Source organism: Panulirus ornatus, chromosome 3 (genome assembly GCF_036320965.1).
Source record: "Panulirus ornatus isolate Po-2019 chromosome 3, ASM3632096v1, whole genome shotgun sequence".
NCBI classification, from domain to species: domain Eukaryota; kingdom Metazoa; phylum Arthropoda; class Malacostraca; order Decapoda; family Palinuridae; genus Panulirus; species Panulirus ornatus.
In genome coordinates, this window is record NC_092226.1 from 18,933,397 (window position 1) to 18,948,593 (window position 15,197).

The 15,197-nt window shown below is 42.0% G+C and overlaps 1 protein-coding gene across 1 annotated transcript; it reads left to right on the top strand.

Annotated features, from left to right (window-relative positions):
- Nucleotides 1–694: 694 nt before the first annotated feature.
- Nucleotides 695–7,975, top strand: LOC139761078 (uncharacterized). The gene is made up of 2 exons (XM_071684913.1): nt 695–777; nt 4,567–7,975. Exons 1-2 carry the CDS (start codon nt 766–768, stop codon nt 7,786–7,788), a joined length of 3,234 nt encoding a protein of 1,077 aa, XP_071541014.1. The 5' UTR covers nt 695–765; the 3' UTR covers nt 7,789–7,975.
- The last annotated feature ends 7,222 nt before the right edge of the window (nt 7,976–15,197 follow it).

Below are 15,197 nucleotides of genomic sequence, written 5' to 3' on the forward strand. Positions count from 1 at the left end.
GGTTCAGGTAAGGAGGCAGGGGGAGGGGTGCTGGCTGGCGACTGGTGTGGGGACCTTTGGCCTCTGACGGGTACAAGGTATGACCCTGGTGCAACATATCCAATACCGGAGTGTTAGAAAAATTGCAATTGTACTCTACATTTACGTAAAGTCCACTTCTGAAACAATCATAATATATATATATATATATATATATATATATATATATATATATATATATATATATATATGTATATATATATATATATATATATATATATATATATATATATATATATATATATATTCCTACGAGTCCACGGGGAAAATGAAACACGAAAAGTTCCCAAGTGCACTTTCGTGTAATAATCACATCAGGGGAGACACAAGAGAGAAATATAAGTCAGTTGATATACATCGAAGAGACGAAGCTAGGACGCCATTTGGTAAACATGTGATTGTCCAATATATATATATATATATATATATATATATATATATATATATATATATATATATATATATATATATATATATACATATATATATATCCTCTCGCCCAAAGTTCATTCATACCTCTTCTCTAAGGAACTTCCCGTCAAATGGCATAGCTGAGACGGTCCGGGGAGCCGGGGGCGTGGCTAGGGCATAGCGCAACAGAGGGAGGAGCCGTAGGAGGGAAGGGGTCGGGCAGGACAAGGCTGGAAGGGGGAGCCGGTGTGGCCCGGGTATAAAAGGTTAGGTGGTCCTGGCTGAAGCACGGCACACCACGGCAGGCGGTTCGTCATGAAGTGTTTGGTGAGCTCCCACCTTATTGTACTAACACAGCCACAGTCCACCACACCAACTTGGAAGCATCTCAGTGAACACAACTTGTGTCGACGTACAGAACCTGTGGCGCCTAGCGATAATCGGCCTCTCCCTTTAGTTATTTGTACTTTAGTCAGAGCTGAAAATTATTTGCCCCACTTACCAACAAGACAACACAGTGATAAATCGTACTAAAGCATTATATCCATCCGTTCAAGTGTCAGCTACTCAACATTCATCTACACAGACCCAGCTCGACCACGTTTTAGACCAACTAAGCAACATCTTCGATCACTAAAGACGTCGCTTGTCCATTTGTAGGTGGATAAGTGACTAAACTAAAGTTATATATTCTGGCTCTGGTATCTAGGTTCTTCTCAACCAACTCATGGGAATCCAAGTTCCACAATGCTGATCATGCTCAAGTGTGTGACTACCTACTGACCGCGATAATTCTTCTTTTTCTGTGACTGATGCAAGCGAATTATCAAATACGTCCAGTTCGTAGGTACATCTCTCAAGAAGCATTACCGTGTAACGTCAAAAAAATAATTGAGGTCAAAGTTTTCTTTACGATCGTATCGACGTTGTTGTATTAGAGAAACGTAACTTACATACCGTTGGATACAATCTTCTTTCTGTTCATGCACATACCGTACTGGGCAACATGTCTTCTCTTTTACCTCTTGCTTACATATTAGGAACGTTTTACTGTACACTCATTTATTACAAATTGTGAGCTTTACAATTACAGAGAGAGGCTCCACTACGCGTGCTAGCTTCTTACATAACTGTGCAAGGTGAAAGATATTTGTAAAGGCGACAAGAAAAATAGATGTAAACTCATCTCATTGGTCTCTCTAAGCGTTACCCATACACTTGGACACTTCCTTAGGGTTGCTAACAATATAACTGCACGGTCATACAAATTACTAATTTCTAGCAGAAATACGATCAAGGTCGCAACTTACTGTGGGTCACGCACGCTCGCATACCTGCCTAGCCATTCCACCTTGAGACTCCTTCTGCCTCACCACTCCACCTTCAGACTCCTCCTGTCTCACCACTCCAACCTGAGACTCCTCCTGCCTCATCACTCCAACATGACGCTCCTCATCACTCTATCTTCAGATTCCTTCTGCCTCATTACTCCCACGTTAGGCTCCTCTTGCCTAACGTGAGGCTCCTGCCTCACCACTCCACCGTGAGGCTCCTACTGCTTTCTTACTGTCGCTTCCCCTGTAACACCAGTAAATATGTTATCCCACAACCCAACCATTGTTACATGTGTTTACTAAGGAGTGTTGATCACTCCTCCTCAGTCATCTACTGTTTACTTCTTCCTTTCTTTCAACAGCCACATTGCTGATGACACATTTAATTATCACTGATGCTTTCGAATACGACACTAATTCCTTGTTTTCTTATTTACATTATGATAATGGATTTGTACCTTTAATAACCAGGTATGTAAAGAAACATACGTTAGAAATGTATAAGTATCCCATTCAGTCGTAACTCCTTCCCCTTAAACAGAGTGTATCGTGCGAAAACACTTCGCATATTCTTCCTTAGCTACGAAGACAGACCACCACCAATTGACCAAAATGTTCCCTACTAACCACAACACCTCATACCCAGTCACTTGCAGCGAGTCATCAGGTAAGACATCTGTCTACATGCATCACTTCATCCTCAATTACAAGCTGTTTCTACTGCAGACTATTCTAGATTGTTCCTTTGACCTTATCGCCAGGAATTATTTACACCCTGAGGCAACTCACTCACAGAATATACCCTACCTTATCAATGACCTGCTTCCTCCTTGTGACCTCTGCCGTAGCATCTTTAAGCCTCTCCACATTCTATCATCTATCGTACGTTCTGCAGTCATGGGTACTTTCCGACGCAAACCTCGCACCACAAATATTGTCTTTATCGTGCACGATACTGATCTCTTGCAAACAAGAATAAGATCACCAAGAGAGCTGCAACAGGTACTTGATCAAGGAGGCTTCCCATTCTCACAATAGCCTCGGGGCACCTGAAAATCTTCTCTCTAAAGCACTTAAACTTTCTTCCCGTTATCACCTTTAACCATCATCATTTCCACAAATGAAAATAAACACCTAACTTGCAGTTCTTCAACATCTATCCAAACATTATAGTGGAACCGTCTCTCTCCTCAATCACAAGAACCCTACTTACCTTTACCGAAGACATTTCTCCTGTTCACATCACTGAAGCAACTTTTTTCTTTGATTGAATATCCTCTTTTTACTTGGGTAACAGGACAGCATTATAAGTATTCACAACTATTAACATTTCCATTTTACGTCAGCAAACTTCAACCGCAGACACAATCGTCTCATTCCGTTACTAATTCTTCTATTACTTTAGTTCTATCAAAAGGAGAACCACAACACTCATTTATATTTCAGACCCCTCGCTCATATCCTCATTTACCCTTAAATAAACATTACTTTCAATGAAATTCAGCACTTTCAGACAGTTCAAACGCCCCGTTTTCTACTATAGTTACCCTGTCAGTCCTTTGCAATCCAAATATGTACCAGATACAAAATTTAAATTTCTATTCCAGACTTTCTTCTCATCTTGGCTACAAAAACTGTCCTCAACGCATTCCTCAGTCCCTGTACACTCCCTGTTCCCTACAATAGAGTTTAGTAACATCTATTCTCCCGATACTTTACAAGTCTAACATGTACCTTGCGGTCAGCTTTGCTATCCTCTGGAATTTTTGCAGTTCCCATCATTTCCTTCGTCTCTACACAGGTAAATACCTATCTTCTTCCAGCCACTGCCATATATGTTCTCGCTATCCGGCCAGCTGTTGCTCAGCTTCCACTTTCCACCACATTTACGCCTGAATCATATCTCTCCCGAATTCTCCCACACTCTATTCCCACCTTACCATTACCCAAACATCCTCCACAACCTGTTCCCACCTTACTATTACCGACACATCCTCCACAACCTGTTCCCACCTTACCATTACCCGAACATGCTCCACACATTTCCCACCTTACCATTACCCAAACATCCTCTACACTCTGTTCCCATCTTACCTTTACCAAAACATCCCCGTTATTCTTACACTGAAATTCTTTCCATAAACTGTTTCAGAATTCTGTTGTCGACTTATGGCTTCTTACTCATATTTCATTCTTTTCCTTCCAAGCTACTTTCTGTATCTGCATCACCTTAAACTCAAATCAAAGCGATCCATCACACCTCCAACCTCCTCTTGCTTTCTCCATTCAGTACTAAATAGAATTCTCACACAAACCTGAACCTGTTCAGAATCAACAACGGAACTAAAGTCAAATAGTAACGAAGTCCAAGAAAAAATAAATCCAAACTCTCTGGCTATTGAATCCTTTTCTCCCATATCCTTCCGTCTACCGGAATTTCATGACCTAACTCCATTTGCTGCACATGAACATTCCACTTATACGCAAAAGCCGGCAAACGTTAGTCACTGAAAAAGCCTAGTCATATTTAGATGAAAGTGGCATGAATGTAACACTTATCAAATGATACGTATCTAACGCTCCCTCTCACCGAATTATGAAAAGTAGCGTTCACCTGCTCTGTCACTAAGGCATTTACTGTGGATAGTTTCCCTGTTTCAATCTTAAAAAAAATGAATTCTTGATTTTGCAATGCAATGATTAGATTCAAATGCAAAAACTATTTATACCAAAAGTAAATATGGAAAGCACTACAGTTGTAACCAAGGTTTCTCTCTTGCAGGTGGTAGCAGTGTTAGTGGTGGCAGCTGTGGGGTCGCCCATTCCAGACGACTGTGAATATGAAGTCGTTGGATACAGCGGGGCGGTGTCCACTGGGCCACACTATGCAACACACTACGCGACCATCCCTGCCGGACAACACTACCAGGCGACATATGCAACTGTAGGGGCACCAGTTGTAGCCACAGCTGATGTTCAAAAAGCGACTGCTGCATTCATGGCAGCGTGGAATGCAGCAGCTGCAAGGGCAGCAACAATTCAGTCAACATTGGTGAAATCGGCACCAACAGGAGGATATGTCATTCAAGTTCCCAAACAAGTAGAAGCAACTGAAGAAGTGAAGAAGGCAACAGCTCAGTTTACGGCAGCGTGGAATGAGGCTGCTCAACGTGCAACAACGGTTGAATACGGGGTTGATACACTTTCAAAACCAGTAAAGCCAACAGCCGAAGTTCATAAGGCCACAACAGAATTCATGGATGCTTGGCAAGCAGCTGCCCAACAAGCTTCTTCACTCAGACATGCGGTCACGGTATCTGCTGACCCATACTCTGCTCTTCCCCAGCAAGTACAAGCTACAGACGAGGTCAAGAGAGCAACAGAAGAATTCATGGCAGCCTGGAGAAAGGCAGCCGCACGGGTACCTGCCATTCAAACGACCATGTACCAGATTGCAGGCACCCCACCAGCTCCTTCAGCACCAAAAACCGTTGGAGGCGCTCCCCAGTTCACTCCCTCAGTTGCACAAGCAACAGCTGAGTTTATGGCAGCTTGGAATGCTGCTGCTGCAGCTGCTGAAGCAGCTCCTGATGTCAACATCATAATGGGAGCCAGTTCTCTACCCGGTACCGCACAACCTGCAGCACCTCAGGCACCAGCTGCTGTGTCCTATGCTGTTCCTTCTGCACCTGTTCCTTCATATGGACCCCCTCAGCCTGTTCAGCCCACACCAGAAGTACAGCGGGCTACTGCTGCTTTCATGGCTGCATGGAACACAGCTGCTGCCAGAGCATCTACCATCCAGGCAACTTTGGTCAAGACAGCACCCTCTGGCTCTTATACAATTGAGCTTCCAAAGCAAGTACAAGAAACCGATGAGGTTAAGAGAGCAACAGCTGAGTTTATGCAAGCATGGAATGCAGCTGCACAACGTGCAACTGTTGTAGAACAAGCTATCGGCACTCTGCCTCAGCCAGTACAGCAAACCGCTGAGGTCCAACAAGCTACTGTTGAATTCATGGCTGCCTGGGAAGCTGCTGCCCAAAGGGCTTCCACCATCAGACAAGCTGTGACTGTGTCTGCCGATCCTTACTCCGCTGTTCCCCAACAAGTAGAGGCTACTGACGAGGTCAAGAGAGCTACTGAAGAATTCATGGAAGCTTGGAGAAAGGCCGCAGCTCGAGTACCTTCCATTCAGACAACTATGTACCAAATTTCAGGAACCGTACCAGCACCAGAAACTCCAAAAATTGTTAATGGTGTTCCTCAGTTCACTCCTGCAGTTGCAAAAGCAACAGCTGAGTTTATGGCAGCTTGGAATGCTGCTGCTGCAGCTGCTGAAGCAGCTCCTGATGTCAATATCATAATGGGAGCCAGTTCTCTACCCCGTCCTGCACAACCTGCAGCACCTCAGGCACCAGCTGCTGTGTCCTATGCTGTTCCTTCTGCACCTGCTCCTTCATATGGACCCCCTCAGCCTGTTCAGCCCACACCAGAAGTACAGCGGGCTACTGCTGCTTTCATGGCTGCATGGAACACAGCTGCTGCCAGAGCATCTACCATCCAGGCAACTTTGGTCAAGACAGCACCCTCTGGCACTTATACAATTGAGCTTCCAAAGCAAGTACAAGAAACCGATGAGGTTAAGAGAGCAACAGCTGAGTTTATGCAAGCATGGAATGCAGCTGCACAACGTGCAACTGTTGTAGAACAAGCTATCGGCACTCTGCCTCAGCCAGTACAGCAAACCGCTGAGGTCCAACAAGCTACTGTTGAATTCATGGCTGCCTGGGAAGCTGCTGCCCAAAGGGCTTCCACCATCAGACAAGCTGTGACTGTGTCTGCCGATCCTTACTCCGCTATTCCCCAACAAGTGCAGGCTACTGACGAGGTCAAGAGAGCTACTGAAGAATTCATGCAAGCTTGGAGAAAGGCCGCAGCTCGAGTACCTTCCATTCAGACAACTATGTACCAAATTTCAGGAACCGTACCAGCACCAGAAACTCCTAAAATTGTTAATGGTGTTCCTCAATTTACTCCAGCAGTTGCGCAAGCAACAGCTGAGTTTATGAAGGTTTGGGAAGCTGCTGCTGCAGCTGCCGAAGCAGCTCCTGATGTTAACATCATTATGGGAGCCAGTGCTCAACCCCGTCCTGGACAGTATGCAGTTTCCCATGCCCCAGCCACTGTCTCCTATGCTGCAGCACCTGCATCTACTCTTTATCATGGACCACCTCAGCCTGTTCAGCCTACACCAGAAGTACAGCAGGCCACTGCTGCATTCATGGCTGCATGGAATGCAGCTGCTGAGCGAGCAACTAAAATACAAGCAACCTTAGTTAAATCTGCTGATACCATTGCACCCCCTCGGCAAGTGGAAGACACGTCTGCTGTGAAGAAGGCCACTGCTGAGTTTATGGCAGCATGGAATGCAGCTGCTCGACGTGCTACTGTTGTAGAACAAGCTGTATCAACTCTACCCCAGCAGGTTGATTATACTGATGATGTCAAGACGGCTACTGCAGAGTTTATGGCATCCTGGCATGCTGCAGCCCAACGAGCATCATCAATTAACACAGCCGTCTCTGCAACCACCTATGGTATTCCTCAGCAAGTACAACCCACAAGGGAAGTACAGCAAGCCACAGCTGAATTCATGAAGGCCTGGAATACCGCAGCAGCAAGGGTTCCTACCATTGAAACAACCTTGTACACACTCTCTGGATCTGCTGCTCTTGACCCAGCGCGGGCTCCTCAGCCCGTGTCCGATACTCCAGAGGTGGCAGCTGCTAAACGGGCTTTTATGGCTCAGTTCCGTGCAGCCCAGGAAGCCGCAGCTCGTGCCTCAGTCAGTCATGGCGTCCTTCCAGCCCCAACTGTCTTAACCGTATCCCCAGCCCAACACGTAGCATACAGTGCCGGCGGCCTTCATCATGGATATACCATCAGCGACCGGATTTTCGCTCCTTTTACTGGGTTTCCCATCTACGTTAAGGACTGCTAAATCATGGAAATAACTTCTCATCCAACCTATACTGCCAAAAGAATATACTGCACTGTTCAAGTACTTCCTCTTATCAAATCATATGTAAATACAGAATGCTTGAACGGACTCCTATGTACTGAATGGTTTACTCCATAATGTTTTCATGTTCATTAAATGTTATATTAAAGCAACACAGATTCATTTACATCTTGTTTTAATATTCTTTGGGATTCTGATATCCAAGAAACTTATGAGAAAGTTCATTGGATATATCTTGCAAATTGAGGTAAATGTATTTTTGAAAAAAATAATGAAGAATTAACTCTTGTAAAGTCAAATTATCTGTGTAATGAGAGATAACTCTTAATAATTCACAGTGGCAGTAAGGAACATGCTGCAGTACAAATGGAGGAGTTTGATTTGATTGTATAAAAACCACTAGTGTAGGGAAGCTCAGCGACAAGCCATAAGCTAAATTCATAAAGGGAAGCATACTAAGTAGCAGCATACTGAATGCCTTGAATATGTAGTCCATTTAAGATTAGTTCTCAGAAAATTTCCGTCCGATATTTTCGTAATTCACGAGAAAATAGCTCCTTCATATATACACATCATTTGGGATGAAAACTTGAAATAATGAACCTGTAGTTGCCTTCCAACCTGGCCAAAAGCCTATCACACTTTGCCACCAGTTTATTGATCTACTACTTGCCATGGAGAGGGGATGGCTGGACCACACTTAGGTCTATAAGCCACTGTAGCAAAAACATTACTAGCATCACCCCTACAACTGGTTCATTACAGGGAATATCTCCATGTCAACAATAATTCATAAGAACTTACGAGCTAATTCCAGTTACAACATAAGCCTTAAAAAACCTGAATTAACTGACAAACATTACAACACTGGTGCTTCCCCTTCAAGCTCTAACCATGAAGTGAGTATATCCAAGCCCGATTTGCCTGATCCCTTGCCTGAATGGCCTCAAAACACGAACGGGTGAACCATGGAATGGAAAAAGTAATAGTCTTGGAAGAAGAGAGAAATGGTTTCATTCCTGCAAGAACATCCTCTGTTATGCGTCTGGCGGAGACATGAGCATTACCACATAAGAAACGGTGATCTACCAAAGTAAGGTCAGAAAAGAAGTTCTACAACTTATTCCAGTCACCGCTGTTGAGGTGCAAAATGTTTACGCTTGAAAGGGCTGCTGGAGGAAGAAGTGCCGTTAAAATACATTTATGAGTGACTAGATGTACCAGCTGGGGGCGAGATTGTGTAATTACAGCGGGATGGACTAGTGGTGAATAACAGATCCAGAATATTAGGTCAGTGGTCACAAATGTCAGGAATATGGGTATAGAGATAATTGGCTCTATATCACTGAGAATGGAGAAAGCGAGGGCTTTAATCCCTCTGGCATCCGTATGGGAAGAATTCGACTATTCCCATGGTGAACGTTGAAATCCCCAAAGGAGAGGATCTCGGCTTGAGGGTGAGAGGATGTCACAATCTCATGGCAGGAGTTTAGATAGCCGAAGAGATATAAAATGTGCAGAATTACGGTAATAGGCGAAACAGAGGAAAAGTATCGTAGTCGCAAGACAGAACTCGAGTACAGCACATCTGCACTAGAGACACTAATAGGAAAAAGGAGCATATCTATGCTTGAGGTGCTAAACAGGAACTAGCAGCATATATGTACTGGAGCTGCCAACAGGATCTAGCAGCATATCTACACCGGAGCTGCCAACAGAAGCTAACACTACATCTGTACTGGAGCTCCTAACAGTAACTAGCAGCACAACAGTACTGCAAAACCTAACAGGTACTACCAGCACATCTGCACAGATTATAGCAAAAAAATGCAACATATGTCCACTGGAGCTGCTAACAAGATCTATTAGCACATGTGTAACGGAGCTGCTAATAGGAACTAACAGCACATCTGGACCGGAACTACTAACAGGAACTAGCACCGTATCTGTACTTTAGCTGCTAACAAGAACTACTAGCACAACTATACGAGAGCTGCTAACAGGAACTAGCATTACATATGTACTGCAACTACTAGCAGGAACAAGCAGCACATCTGTCCATGGGATCCTAACAGGAACCAGCAATACAACTGCATTGGAGCTGCTAACAGCAAGTGGCAGCACATCTATAAAGAAGCAACTTACAGGAAAGAGCAGAAGCTTGCTGAAGCTGCCATCAGGAACAAGCAGAGCAACTGTACTGGACCTGCTAACAATAACTAGCAGTACATCAGTACTAAAGCAGTTAAAAGGCACTAACAGCATGTTTGTACTAGAGCTCCTACAGAAACTAGCGGCACATATGCACTGAGCTGCTAACAGGAGCTAGCGGCAAAACAGTACTGGAGCCACTAACAGGAACAAGCAACATATCTGTGCAGGAACTGGAAACAGGAACTAGCAGCACATGTGCATTGGAGCTGCTAGCAGGAAATAACAGCACATCTGTATAGGAGCTACTGTCAGGAACTAGCAGGTACAGTACATATGTACTGGAGCTGCTAACAGGAACCATCAGCACGAACGTGAGGGATGATGACCAGACAGAGATTGCAAAGAATATCACCAATGGATCCTGCCTTACGGAAGCCGTACTGGTGATCAGACAGAAGACTGAGATTCAAAATGTCTAAGGATATAGGAGATTAAGAGGGATTCAAAGACCTTGAAAATGGTAGTTGTCAAAGCAAGAAAACGATACTTAATGAGATCAGAACAGTCACCCTTCTTACGGATGGAATGCATCATCATATGTTTCCAAGAAGGAAAAGTTCTGGTTTTGAAACAAGTGGAGCAGACGAGCAAACTCATTATAAATGTGCTGCCACTTCCTGCACAAATGCTAAGCACCGAACGTACGGCCAGAGCAAAAACAGGGCAGGACAATCTAGCCAGACTGTCATCATATAGAACGCCATCTTAAGTCCCTTAGTGACAACATACACAAAAAAAGACCATTACCTCTATCAGCTTCGCTTTCTTCAGCTTCACAGCAAGTCCAGGACCTTTCAACAAGTGATCATAAACTAATGCACAGAAAATTTCTAAATCACTCTGACAAATACCCACGTCGCGAGAACCTGCGATTAGAACCTTTTTTAATCGAAATCAAAGTATGTACAAAGAACCAAAAGAGAATGTCATAAAGGCTTCAGAGTAAACACAGTTCTTAAAACAGTTGTGTGAATAGAACGTTAACTTGTCATATCTCTCAAAACACCGCCGTATTCTAAAGCCTCACAGATACAACCAACACCAGAAAGTTGCAACTCATGGTTATATGAATGGTGAAAATGCCTATCACTTTAGAAGTGTCATCAACACCTGAAGGTCTTAAGAGTTTTTCCTGCTGGTGGATGTAACAACGTTGATGGTCGTACTGACCTTAGCAGTCGATAAAGCCAAATCCCATATACACAACCAACAAACCCCAAACAGGTAATGTTCACTGCGGTCCACGTCCTCGGCAAGCCAAAGAATCTTGGATAATTGAAAGGGCTTTTACAGTGATCTCGGCAACACAGTGACTTTGCAAGTTAGGTTCACAGCAACCCAGAAAACCTCCAAGCAGACGCTGTTAGTTAAACCTGTTGATACTAATCAAAATTTTTGCAGCTTTAAAACTCTACCTGTTTTTCAAATCTAAGATGATATTAACTTACATATATCATGCAATATGTTTTGGATCGCTAGTGGTGGCGTAGTTGTTAGAGTTACTGACCATGAGTCAATCATTCGGGCCACCTCGCATGGGTTTCAATCCTGGGGCGCGGCAGTCGCCCTCCACCCAACCTAGGTGTTCATCCTCCCCACGGGGATGGTCGATAAATGGGGACCTGGCTGAACATGAAGTGTGTGTGTGTGTGTGTGTGTGTGTGTGTGTGTGTGTGTGTGTGTGTGTGTGTGCAACAAAAGCGTAAACATCTCAGCTGGCCGTAAACAAAAGATTAGGAGAGTTAAAGTTTAACAACGATAAACTGGCGGCCACAAAATGACGTTCTCGGCCTTAATGACCCTAGCACCTGATAGGCTGAAAGCCCAAATTACCAACATTATTATACCAACTGGCCAGCACCGATGGGTCAACTCTTAGATTGCTTATTTTTTCATTTCCACTTTATAACTGAATTTACTGATATCTTTAATTAATATGTTCTTTAACGAGATTCATTAATGTCAATTCTAATGAGCTGAAAAAATGCACACAAGTCCACCTGGGTCGCGGGGCAGAGTACCAGTACTGTTCTCAAGTCATGGCAGCGTTAGGCGAAAAGGTAAAAACAAACCAATAACTCGTACCTAACACTAAGCCAGGAGTCTCCGATCCTCATCCTTAGCCTACTTCAACATGGTAGCATAGAAAATACACTAATACGCATAGTCAATTGTGTCCCAACGGTGCCAACTATCTAGCGCTTGTGAAACTGCAAAAACGTTACCTTCTGTTCCGTAAGGCCCGATTTTTTTTTTTTTTTTTAAGATATACCACCAGATTAGGTGGCATACCCTTTTAGGCTTACGTCCAATGGGTTGCTACAATGAATTACGATCTAGGGCAGACAAATTAATAAAGCGAAGCTTCAACACTGTAAATTTCACAACTTCATTAAACATCTAAATATGCACTCATACCCAAAGACCATTCTATTTCCGTGCATCATATATGATGTAATTGGTATAAATTCATAATTAAGAGAGATTTAACATAAAAAAATTCGATTAGATATAATCTGGAATGGAATTCCCCATTGCATTATAGTATACGACGAAATGCATTTACTACTGATCAAAATTTAGGATAATTTCTCCTATACGAACCAACTGTTCATGATACGTTAGCATCTCGTATCGGCTTCTTCCACTGACCGGGAGAAATTACGTTCTTCCCGTCTCAAACTGATGTCTAAAAATTCCGTTTCAAGTGCCAGTCACAGTGGTAAATTGCTAGTTATTCTTTCCATATGATAAATTGAAAATTATCAAAAAATTAGTTTAGGCATCTACTTAATAATAGTGCTCAAATCGGTACATTTAGGGATATAGCATGTTTTGTTTGGAAAACACCACAATACATAAATGATTACCTAATTGAAAGGTTGTTCAAGGAAATGTACACGTGTACACGAGGCAATCAATCATTTCCACTAACTTTACATGGTGGAATTATGTCATAAAAATTCTCACTTAGGTTAGTTTAATTTGGCTGGATAGTGTGTTCTTGAAACTTGAGCACTAATCCAATCATCAAAAATTTGTTCATGAAACTTGAAAACGAATCCAATTATCAACAATTTTTAGCACGAAAATAAATTGAAAACAACATTATTTCCGCATAAAGTATGAAATTAGGTTGGCTTCCGTAAAAAATAAAAAATTCAACTTTCTTTAACACCACTGTCTGATACTTGAATGCTTACATTTCTTCCATATTCTTATTGCCATATACTTCAGGTATCCCGTTTGTTCATGTTCCACGTTATCATGAACTTAATTTCTTTGCTAAGCTGTCTTAGTAAATCTGTACACACGTTCCACGGGAACACTGCAGTCACTGTAACATAATGGGACAGGTCTCCTCTCCATCAAATGACCATATGCTCACACATTACGACCAAACACGTTAACAACGAATTACCACAAAATGGCGACGCTTGGGGGGAAAAAATCAAACATGGTATAAACTGCAACACACGATTCTCGTCGATAAACCCGAGGAACTACAACCACCGCACGGAAATACATACTGTACTATTTCTTGCACTAATTACAAAATACATCAGAACTAAGACCATGAAAATAAACGAATAAAAACGAGAAATCACCTGACTCGATAAACGTACGTCCAACACCTACGCTGTCCTCCTCCAGCTCGTGATGTATGTGGCAGGAATATCGCTGGCTTTCTCAATAATAAGTAATAGAAACTCATACCAGCTACATACTCTTTCAAATTAAAAATACCCAACAATAACACAATGCTTATTAATCTATAGGAAGTCATATAACAGAGGAGTTAAAAGAAATGTCAAATTTTGTGATTTACAAGACTGTGAAATCGACACCGAGATTCACGCCATCAACTTTTCGAAAAGAACCCCCATAAGTACAAATTATTACCTTAGCAAGAAAAATTTCTACATATTATTCTATCGTACGGGGATTCATTCACTGGTATATGATAACAAAAACATGGCACTTTCAAATACCTGTGTGGTGTGAATCTTACAGGCGACCATTAACAGCATAACTGAAATCAGTGCCTTAATTCAACGAAATTAAACTCACGAAAGACCAGGTTTATATCATTTTGTTCTATGAAAGTTATAGATTTCAGAAAGCACGAGTTACAGTAAGGTAGTATGATGTGGGCGGTGTAATGCAGTCCATTTGAAAACACCACTGCAACTGTCCAGGTGGCCATAACCTTTGTTTACATGAGCTAGGCTAGGGGCTGACTGTCCGTGTTTTGTTTTGTTTTTTCATAATTATTATTAAGCTGTATCGTTACTGTTTCAATGAGCCATCCAGCATAACTTACAAATAGGCTTGTCCTACGGAATGATTTAGGAAATCTGTCCATTCCTTGGATAATAATCCTCACTGTGATTATATTCCTAAGCCCAGGGCTTACTCATTCTTCTTGGGTTCTGAACTTAGCTCTTACTATATGCCACAAAACGCCTGGGTTAAATATCCATGATGAATTTTGGCCTCATGTAAAAAAAATAATCTATCAATTATTACAGGAGAACGCTGTCCACTGTGAACACGCACAACATACATATATCTGGAACAAAAAAATATCCATATATTTTTTAAATTGACAAGCATGAAGAACATTAGAAAAATGATATTCATTATTCAACAATGACATTTATAATTGCGATTATCATAAATATGATTTTTTTTCTTTTTTCCTATATTTCTATTCCCCTTAATTCGGCCACATTACAAAATTTATCATAGCCTATAGAAAAAATGATAACCAGTAAGTACGTGTAGCAGTCACTAACGGGAAGCTGAACAAATATAAATTCTATCAATATACTTCTTGAATAATTGATACAATATATGGACAAAAAACAAGATAAAACATGAACGTGGGAATTACATAAGTCACAAGTTGGTTGAAAATAATCACAATTGACCCCAGAGATATTTTACTGGCAAAAAAATATTGCCGTTTCAACTCCGCTATATATATATATATATATATATATATATATATATATATATATATATATATATATATATATATATATATATGAGATGTTTGAGGACAATGTGTGGTGTGAGGTGGTTTGATCGAGTAAGTAACGTAAGGGTAAGAGAGATGTGCGGAAATAAAAAGAGCGTGGTTGAGAGAGCAGAAGAGGGTGTTTTGAAAT